Genomic DNA, 10,992 nt, shown 5'->3' with positions numbered 1-10,992 from the left:
GTTAAGTGAAATTGGCTCTTTCTCTTTCCTTAATTTTTTTTTCTTTTTCCCTCTTTTGTATCAATTAACCTGTTAGGTAGACCCTTTTATTAATTAAAGTTTATTGATATCCTATAATAAGGTTTGACTTGGGTCAATATGTTATTTTGACTATATTATGCTGATGAATGTTTCTTGCCCTTTTTTTCGTATAATTTCATTTTAGTTTGAGCAAAAGAATTACGGGTGCAAGAGAGTAGCTCGATGCTTAACTTGTGAAAATTTCGACTCAAGCTTGATGACTTGGCTCGATTTGATCTTGTTCGAGTAGTAAATTGAATCGAGTTTTAGCTTTAAAATGCTATGTTCGCATATCTAATCAACCCTAATCAAATATTATTTGTTATTCAATTTGAATTTTTATTTTCAGTATTATTTAATTTTCATTTGTTAGCTTTTATAGATTCGATTACATTCCTATGCAAAATTACGTGTAATATTATCGTAAGGATATATTACAATGTATTATATAGTGTCTTCAATACCAAATTGACAATTTCATATATGTCTAGATGATTTTTTCCAATTTCAGAATGTACGATTAAAAAAAAAAGACTTTAGGAGATTGACCCGGAGTTGTATCCATCGATGAAGGTGTAATTCCTAGTAATCCTCCCAGTAATCCTTCGAAGAACGATAAAAAGAAAGTTCATGTGGGTATCCTAGTCATTAATTGAGATTTCACCTGCTGTATTTGGACTCGTGATCTCTGTAGTTTTGGGGGTTTATGTTCACAAAATTCAGGAATGGGCCTATAAAGGATATTGCAAAATGGGAATGTCAAATTGTTGAGGATGCCTCCTAGGGCCTTCACCTTCACTGATCTAGAGCAAGCAACAAATGAATTCAGAGATGAGTTGGGCAGAGGAGCATTTGGTGCTGTATACAAAGGGATTTTGCCAAATTCGGAGAAGGTATTGGCTGTGAAGAAATCAGAGAAAGTATTAGCAGAAGGGGAAAAAAGAGTTTCAAAATGAGATCAGATAAATATTGAAGAACACACCACCGCAATCTCATCCAGTTGCTTGGCTACTGCCTTGATGGAACAAGGAGGCTTCTGGTATATAAACGTACGAGTAATGGATGTTGGCAGATGTTCTCTTCAAACCAGAAAATCAGGCTAGTTGGAACGAAAGAATCAAAATTGCTTGTGACATTGCAAGAGGAATTCTTTATATACATGAAGAGTTTGAGACACAAATCATCCACTGTGACATCAAACCTCAAAATGTACCCATAGATGACTGCAGGTGCGCGATGATATCTGACTTTGGATTGGAAAAGCCATTAGATCATGACCGAACATGAACTTATACAGGGGTAAGAGGAACAAGGGGTTCCGTTGCACCAGAATGGCATTGGCATTTGCCAGTGACAGTTAAAGCAGATGTTTATAGCTATGGAATAGTGCTGCTAGAGATCATATGCTGTCGGAAAAAAGCAGATTATAGACTGCCTGAGGATGAAGCAATTCTTGAAATGTCGGCTTACAATTGTTTCATGGATGGTAAACTGCGTAAATTGGTGGGAACGAGGAGGTTGTTGACATGACAAAACTAGAAAGAATGATCAAAATTGCTGTCTGGTGCATTCAGAATGAGCCAGCCCTTTGTCCATCCATGAAGAAAGTTCTTATCCTCGAAGGCACCCATGGACATTCCAAATCCTCCCTCTCCAGCTTCTTTTATCAGTGATGTATAATGCAGGAATTGTATTTCATGTTTTATCATCTGTTTCCTTCTTGTGTTGCATAATTAGTTAATTACCCTGTTCTGATGAGAATAAACTTCTGTTCTTGGCCTGCTATATTTATGTGTTGCTTTATCCTTGTGCATTGGCTATTGAGGATCAACATCTCCTAGCAAGTTGGTCCATAATTGCGTAGATCATTTCAATAGGAGTTCACCAATTTTTATCTTAGATGGTACTAACTTCTGGACAATCTTCCCACGAAATTGTTGCTTCGACAAGTGTCCCATAGGGCATTTTAATCTTAAGACAGTCAGCATACCAAAATAATTATAAATTTATGATATTACTGTGATCAGTACTTAGCATCAGAGAGAGGGACGAAATCCAAAGAATCATAGCAAAATTCATGCCTTCGATGATAATCATAATGAATTCTGGTACCAAATTTTCGGAGTTGAAAAATGAAATTATACCCTCTTAGTTCCATCTCATATTCAACGTCACGCCAAAACATGTAAATTCTAGTAATGAGCTGCAGTTCTAAACTAGATGACATAAATGTTACCCAACAAGATGACAAAAAAATCTGCAGAAGCTCCAAAATGAAGCCGTTTGGTATTGATCAAGGCAACACCAAGTGAAAGAGGGAGCTAATACATCAAGTGCTTCTCGCCAACACCAGGACACAGTTTCTTGTAGATGGAAATTACAGTCGGGATGACAGCTGCGAGTGCAAGAGAGAGATGTTCTGAACTGCTTGCCCTCACTGTAACCTGTCCACTCAGCTTATTATTTATTCCTGCACGCACAGCAACTTTTGAACCACGCCCGACAGAGAACTGAGCTAGACTGTTGAAACCTAGAGCCAAGTCCCCCCTCCATTTGATCACTGACATGCTGAATGTGGATTGCACCTGGCCAATAGGAAAATCCTGCTCCCTGCGCTGCAACTCAAAGTTGGCTCCATAAGCATTGTCCTGCTGAGCTCTAACAACCCCAGCGCTGCCTACCAAGGCATACTGCTTGCCCAAAGTAATCTGGTCTTCAATCTTGATCCCAGGGACCACGTTCTCCCCCAAGAACGTTATAGATACCCCACCAGCGGTCCTGTTCTTCTTCAAATTTTTGAATTTGGTTTCACCGCGGACAACATATGCAAGCTGCTTTCCAATACTTTGGATATCAAATCCTGCCATGCTTGACACATTCTCCCCATGCTTAGCAGCAATAGAGGAGTCCAAACTAATGCTGAAATCTTTCTTATCTTTTGTGACTTGAACAGTGACAGCTGCTGGAAAGCGATTCAGAATAGCCAAACTGTTTTCAACATTGACACCATCATACCCGCAATCATGGTCCCAGCTATGGGTATCCAGAACAGGCCTGGCTAGAAACTGTGAAGTTGGCTCTAAGAATCGGTATCTGTAGGCAGGATTATCACCATCGAAAGAAGGAGGCAGCACCATGTCAGGTAATGGAACTGCCACGGGAGCTGCGGCTGCTGAATCTGCATCTTCTTCTGTGAAACCATTGACAATCTCAGCATCCTTTCCCTTTGTTTTCATCTCTTTCATTCTCTTCAGTTCCTCTTTCCATTGTTTTTTCTGAAGGAGCTTCACCCGGTAGTCATACTCGTCAAAGTAGGCCTTCCTCTGCTCTTTGCTGAGCTTTGCAATTTGAGCTTTTCTAAGAGGCCTGAAAGGAGGAAGCTGGTCATACTCATCTTCATCATCATTGTCTATGTCTGACAAATCATCCAGGTCGATATCAGAATCACCAATCTCCCCACCCTGCTCAGTAGAAAGCTTTGGGTGTGCACGGGACTGCAACATTGAAGACAACATATATGGAAGAGGTGGTGAGCGAACCCGGAATCCAAAGAGCTTGCGGTGGTCAAATGGATCTTGAGGCTTCGAGAGGGAACCTGCTTCTGACAAAATCTTCATTGAATAGAATAACAACAACAACTGAGGTCTCCAAGTTTGGCCGTTAGGTAGCACTTTCTGGCCTTCCCTGTTCCTCCGACATGAAGGATGGTTTTCCACAAGTGAAACAGGATTCATAAGGCTTGGACTCATCATGCGGAGATCACCTACAGCTTGCCCAATAGAGTGCTGAACAACATGAGATCTTTGAGTAACAAAGGCCTCATAACTCATAGGGGAACCAGATGGTCCATCTGGAGGTGCAGACGCAGCATGCGTGAGGGTCACTATAGCACTTCGCCAGGTTGAGGATCCAAGAGAGCCAGATATGGTCCTCAGTAGTGGCAGATCATTGAGGTCTCTAGTTTGAGCGTCCAGCCTGTCCACATAAAGGACAATGTCTGGTGGATTTTTCTTGGTCAATTTCTTCACTGAGGACAAGATACTGCGGTTGAAAGACTGTTCCATCGCTGAGCATTTGAGGCCAGGTGTATCAAAAACCCGAAGCTTCACTCCATCCACAAATCCAGATATTTCTTTCACAGTAGTTGTGGCAGGCTGAAATGCGTCAATCTGAGCCTTCTCTTCCCCAAAAATTGAGTTTAGCGTAGCACTTTTTCCCACTCCAGATTTGCCAAGAACCAGTATGTTCAAGGAGAAGTCCAAATTATCTTTCTCCTCTGCTTCAAGCTGCAGCGCCATTGCTTTGGCAGCTTCAGTGCTAAACAGTTGACCAATTTGCCTTCCTGCAGCAAGAGTTAATCTGTAGATAACCTGTGCTGCTACTGATTCATCGGTTGAAAGACCTAGCCTGTGCAGAAGCCTCAAAAATTTCACTTGGATCTGCTGTAACCTCTCCAACTTCTTCTTCTCCTCATCGGTCAAGTTGCTCTCAGAATCTCCACTGTTTGAAAAAGTGGACGGAGTAAAGATGTTGGGGCGGTTTGGTCGGGGAGTAGGTCTCAAGGATCGCAATGAAGATCCCAGACCTGCAGGGCGCTCTACCGAAAACAGCCTAGATCCATCTTGAGAGGTTATTGTGATACTTCCCCCATCTGGGTCAGCACCAGTCGCAGCTTTCAAGAGGGCTGCTAAGGCAGCAGAATCAAATAATTCTTTGTTTTCTCCTTCTTCATCAGTGTCCACTTCATCATCAGAGTCTGTGACAATTTGGCCATCAACTCTCTGTGGCTGATCCAGAGAAGTATCAGCACCTGAAAATGAATTACCACCTGATCCCCGCTCCAACTCCTCAATGAACTGTTTAGCTGCTTCAGAGCTTCCAAATATCATACCATCATTATCCCCATCTGAAATTGAGCCTTCAAGGCCAGCTTCTTCCCCCATCTGAATCTTAGCTTCATCTTCTGCTTCTACTATTTCTGGAGCATCATGAATTGATTTCGGTTTATCATGCTCAGGCCAATGAGAAATGCCAGACTCACTTTTTTCCAATCCATCATCCTGAATGCTGACGTATGTTCCTTCGTCAACAGATTTGCCAGCCTGAATTTGATCTCCACCTAGTAATTCCCCAGCATCACCACTGCTCGACACAGTGCCATTTTCTTTAGCTTCTGATTCAGCCAATTGCTCCATTCCAGTCTCAGGAATCCCTTCAACATTCTTCTCTTCCATTGGTTGAGGACCATTTTTGACGGTGGAGGTATCAACCGCTGCACTATCTGACTTATCATGATTTGCAACTTCACAGGCATTGGTCACAAGTGACGCTTGTTCTGGTTCCTCTCTTTCACTGGCATTCACTAATAATTCCAGTTGTTTTGATTCCTCCTTTTCACCGGCACTAGTTCCACTCCTTTCCCCAAAACTCTCTATCGCGCCCCCTTGACTATCACCACCACTCCCATCCAAATTCGAGACCGAATCCCCAGCAAAGACAGGAGGAGCTTCAGGCTTCCCCTCCAAGCCCTTGACAACACTTTCATCCAAATTATCAGAAAGACTATCCCCTACACCAACAGCTTGAGATTCTTTCACCGGTTCGCCCTCACCTCCTTCAACATCCTTCCCACCCTCTAATTCCCCGACTTTATCAACATTTTCGACATTATCACCAACTAAAACCTCAGAAGCAGCCCTATTATCATCGATTGGGACAGATACTTCCGACGAAGCCGCAAAAGGGCCGTCAGAATTCTCCCCCGCAAGGCCGTCGGATTTTTCTTTTTCATCAGGGCCGGCCACAAATGGCTTCTCCGAAGCCATATCAAAATCCTCCTCACCACTCACAAACCCCTCATCATCAGAAGCACTACTAAAATTAACTTTACCATTGCTACCACTACCATGAATATCAGTATTCAAATTACTACCAACCTTAAGAGCAGTATCAATATCAATTTCAAAACCAGTATTATTATTAGGTGAAGAACCTGAGACCGGAGAAGACGCAGCAGCCACTTCCTTCGAGTCCATTGGAGCTTGAGTGCCTCCCTTTGCTTGTGCAACTAATATATTGAAGGGTGACAAACTTTGCCCACCTTTCGATGGTGGGTTCTTGCGGGTTTCGAGTTTAGGACGTTTCTTGATAAGGGTTTCGAGGAATGAAAGGAAGAGGAAAACAGGAGACGTGAAGAAGATAAGGAGACGAAGGATAAGGTTGCTGGGAGGGCTGAGGAGAGGAGAAGGGGTTAAGAAGAAGAGAATTTGGGGTTTTCAGTTTTGAGGATTTTTGGGGCCCAATATTTTTTTTTTTTTTTTTTTTTTTTTTTTTTGAGGAAATTCGGAAACGCTTACTTGTGGGACTTTTGTTCCTATTGATGCTGATTTATTTTTACTCGGAGTTACTGTCAATTGGGTTAATCACGATTTGCCCCTTGCAAGTTTTGGGGAGTCACATTTTAGTGCTTTAAATCTCTCACTTTGGATATAAATATATATATATATATATATATATATGAGTACATCTTATAAACACTGATAGTGTATACACTATCATCATTGGATTTATGACATGTGTGTAAAAATTAAATTTTAAATTCAAATTTTGCATAATTATCATTTATCCAATGTTGACAGTATAAGATATATATATATATATATGTATACACTTTACCCAGGGATTTTTAAACCTTTCGAAAACGTGAATGATACATTTGAATACTTAATAGTTCAATTATTCTTATGGCAAAGTGTGAATTTCTATGAAATTCAGAGGAGCTAAGTGTATATTTTTGAGATTTATAGTAGTGTAGTGCTATTATATATATTGAGAATAAAGGGTTTAGTAATATAAATACCCAACATTTAATTTCTTTTTGTAGATTTGCAGTTCAATTTAGGTTTATGTAGGTGATTATATAATGGTTAAAAACCAACCATGCTTTATTTTAAACATTTTTTTTGACAAATATCTCATTTTATTTCTTGAAAATAAATTTATATAGTTTCAGAATAAATCAAGTGTTATTTCTTGAAAATGCTCTAGATGTTATTTTAATAATCTATGCTTTTGAGAAGGACCTAGCGACTTGTATTGGTAAATTTTTTTTTTTTTTTCACAATTAGCCTATATTCAAAGATTGGAGGAAGATTAGTGACATGAATACCAACATATAATTTCCTTTGTGCTTAATAACTTGCATTTCAAGTTAAGAATATGTAGCTGGTTATATCATGTTTAAAACCAAATATTCTTTGTTTCAAACTATATTTGACAAATTCCTCATGTAATTCTTGCAAAAAAATTTCATATAGTTTCACAAGAAATTCAAAATTCTCTAATGTTGTTTTTATATTGTCTGTTTTCGAGACGGAGCAAGCAACTTATAATGCTAATTATTTTAACAATGCATTTATTTATTTTTTGGATTAAGTTAACTATTTTTTAAACATTTGACCAGTCTTTATAGGGGTCAAAATATAAATTTTGGATAGTAAAGTATGATCACTCCTAAAGTTTAAGGGATAAACTGTGATTATCATCACTTGTCACTTTTGCAATTTTACGGTATAAGTAAGATGGAAAAATGAACCATATACATTTTTCAATCTACAATCTAGTAATTGAAACTCCACTTATTGTTGTGGGTTATGATTTGGCCATCAAAACAAAAATTTAAATGTAGTGTTTCAATATTTACGGGAGTGTTTGGATATCAAAATTATTTCAAATAATATTGAGTTTGCATCACAAACACATTTCCCAACCTATTTTTTTATATTCCCAATCACCTTTTTATCTCACATACATCATATCTGAAAAAGTGCTACAATAATTATTTCAAATAATATTTCAAATAATACACTATCCAAACTACTCGTAACAACATTATGAACAGTGCTGGACACCTATTAAACAACCATGTAGATGACCAAAAAAATCAACAATAACAACCGGTGTTGCAATTAAAAATTCTCTGCATGTGAAACTCGCTGGCTGTCTTTTCCATACTACTTTGTACCTACATATATGTTATTAGGATTTTGGGGCTTTACAATTTATGTTTCGTACAATTTCACAAAAGTTGACCTCTGGTATAAATTAATAAGATTTTCGTATAAGTCAGGTCTAGTTTGATGTAAATAAGGTGCAGTTCAGTGTATGTTGATTTCTTATCATTTGGTGTAAATCAAGTATTGTTCGATAAAGTTAATTATTATCATTTAGTGTAAATTAAGAAGAATAATTTGGTGTAAGTTGAAAATAAATTATTAATTTACGCCAACTTATATGAAATGGAAACTTGTGAGCCCCATTTTCACGTTAGTAGATGTTTTTTTTTTTTTTCCAAACTTTTGAAATTAGTTAGTTAAACCTAATCCCAAATTTAATCCCAAAAACCGGCAACTCTTGAGGCAAACTTGAGAACTTAACTACCCAACCCCCAACCCCAGAGAAATGATGTGGGACTATGGGAAAGTCGTTAGTAGATGTTTCCTACAATTTTTTTTTTTTTTTACTATACCCCACTAATACTAGTGCATTAGGTGTCATAATGGGAAATGGGAGCTCTACAGTTCCAATTCTATTTAGTTATATAAACTAATAAAATTTCGGTGTTAAATGATACAATTTTAATATAAACATGAATTATATAACTAAATTTGTGTGGAACTCACAATTGTGCCAACAGTTATTAGCTTACACTGAAATTATGCCAATTTATACAATTGGACGGAATTGGATAGAACTTCAACCGGAGAGACCAAGATCCCTCATAATTCATAATGCTCGTTTTCCTACTTGGACGAACCTTGTTCGGCTCATAAATTCAAATCATAAACTAGAATGCGTATATAATTTGCTCGGGATGAAATTCAAAGTTCATTTATCTAATCAAAGTGGACCATTCTCCTAATCATTTCACCGGCATTTGAACTATAATATAGCAAGTCCTTCAATGTCAATTGGCAAATAAATCTTAGCATTTGACCTATTATCAACTGAAATCCTGTAAAATTGACCAAATTGTTTTACTCAAGAGATTAGGAGTGTTTTCTGATCTCGTTTCTCAATGAAATAAATACTTAAACCCTAAAGGCAGTTTTTAAAGTAAACAAATTAATAAATTTTGCTAATTCGGAATAGCAGCAGTCCTAAACTTTATAGAAAGGAAAAAGGCTAACCTAAAAAAAAAAAAAAAGCCCTCCGAGGCTTGGTCTGGCGGTTAAGATTGCTGAAAATGGAGCCTTAAATCCCTAGTTCGAACCTTGCTACCAGCAAATTATGGAGGGTGGGGAATAGTCTGCGAGGTCCACTCAACAAGGAAACAATATCACTAAACAACGCGATAATATATTGAAAAATATTTTTATGACAAATTAGAGACAACAGACTTAATCGATAGATAGTGGAACGAGAAAAAAAAAAAAGAGAATAAAGAATGATACCTTCATCTCATTATCAACATAAATCAAGTAGATTTTACGATGTCTTTTGAGTATCATACTCGTGAGTCGTAATCAATTCTTTTTGGGTATCATACTCATGAGTCGTAACCGTGTAATTTATCTTTTTTTCAAAAGGTAAACATCAAAGGGTATTCTGGCTTCATTGGTGTTGTCGACATTACTGAAAATGCATTTTGTTCGTTTCTTAGGGGCTGAGAGTTTGAGATTGGGTTTCCAAATGCCCATTTGTTTTTTAGTTTGAGGTGTCCAATGTTATTCTATCAACTGCCAAAACCCAAAAATTAAAAATACGTGTATTTACTGGTTCCCTCTCATTTCTCATCTCTAACGGATGGCCAATCTTTTATCCTCCTAGGATTATCTTCAACCCATAATTATAAAACTCATATGTTGTAGTGTTGGGAAAGGTCCATGGTTCGAACTCCATTAAAGGCAATAAAATTTTTCCACAAAATCGGGTTTAAGGACAAAACCGGCCAGATTTTCGAGTTAATCCGGTCAGACAGTCGGATCGTTGACTAGTCAACGATCCCCTTGCTCAAGCAATTTGATTTGAAACCCGGCCCGATCCAATGATCGGATCACTGGTTTGACCGATTTGATCGTTGGGCTGGGCGGGGTTTAATAACTGTGCTTCAACCTTCAACACTACATAAAACCAGGAAAAAAATTATTTCAGTCGAACATAAGAAAGAAATCCTTGATATTTGTTTGCCTACTTTCTGTTTCCGCTTAACCAAACGGGGCCGATTGCTTGAGTGCTGTTTGCTTAGGAGTCTTACAAGCTGGTCAAAGAATAATAAGAGTTTTCTTGCTTAAGAAAAAAGAGAAAGCAAAAACTCTTTGAGTAAAAGATAAAGAATAAAGAGACAAAAAAAAATTCAAGTAGCTTTAAGATTTAAGGAATAGAAACAAAATCCAAAGCTGCCTAACCACATAATTCGTAATCAACCAATAATGTTTTCCTTTTTGACAAATCATAAGCAATTAACCCGACAAAAGTGTCATTAACTCAAGAGTTTCGTTGCCTTAAAAAAAAAAAAGAAAAGCAAAGCAAAGCAAGCAAAAACTCTTAAGTAAAAGAAAAAGAATAAAGAGAAAAAATTCAAAAAGCTTTAAGATTTAAGATTGAAAACAAAATTCATAATCAACCATTATTAAGTCCCTGGTCAAACTAACCATATAATTTCTTTTTGGACAAATCATAAGCAACGAGACCCTAAAAGGCTTTTAGTCCACTTAAAAGGGAAAAAAAAAAAAAAAAAAAAAGCTTTGGCCACGCAACCATTCAGTGGGAGATTATATATCAGAAACCATCTTAAATACTACCTGCTGCAGGCGAGAAAGTTGATGGCCCAATCTCTCTGTCATATAAATAGTAGTCATCCCGGCCCACAAGGAATTGTAATCTCATGCCTAGGGATGGCGCCCCGCTTGGGGCTAATGGGGAGGGGGTTGG

At 37.9% G+C, this 10,992-nt stretch overlaps 1 protein-coding gene across 1 annotated transcript; it reads right to left on the bottom strand.

The window, feature by feature from the left end:
* Nucleotides 1-2,123: 2,123 nt before the first annotated feature.
* On the bottom strand, nucleotides 2,124-6,339 carry LOC113698670 (translocase of chloroplast 159, chloroplastic). Its single transcript, XM_027218560.2, has one exon. The coding sequence runs from the start codon at nucleotides 6,093-6,095 to the stop codon at nucleotides 2,382-2,384; it is 3,714 nt and encodes a 1,237-aa protein (XP_027074361.2). The 5' UTR covers nucleotides 6,096-6,339; the 3' UTR covers nucleotides 2,124-2,381.
* Between the last annotated feature and the right edge of the window lie 4,653 nt (nucleotides 6,340-10,992).

This window comes from Coffea arabica, chromosome 7c (assembly GCF_036785885.1).
Source record: "Coffea arabica cultivar ET-39 chromosome 7c, Coffea Arabica ET-39 HiFi, whole genome shotgun sequence".
NCBI classification, from domain to species: Eukaryota; Viridiplantae; Streptophyta; class Magnoliopsida; order Gentianales; family Rubiaceae; genus Coffea; species Coffea arabica.
The sequence above is the reverse complement of the archived record's forward strand: the minus strand, read 5'-3'. Positions and strand labels throughout refer to the sequence as shown.

Coding starts and splice junctions, on each gene's coding strand:
- LOC113698670 (XM_027218560.2), bottom strand. CDS start 6,095: ATGGACTCGAAGGAAGTGGCTGCTGCGTCTTCTCCGGTCTCAGGTTCT.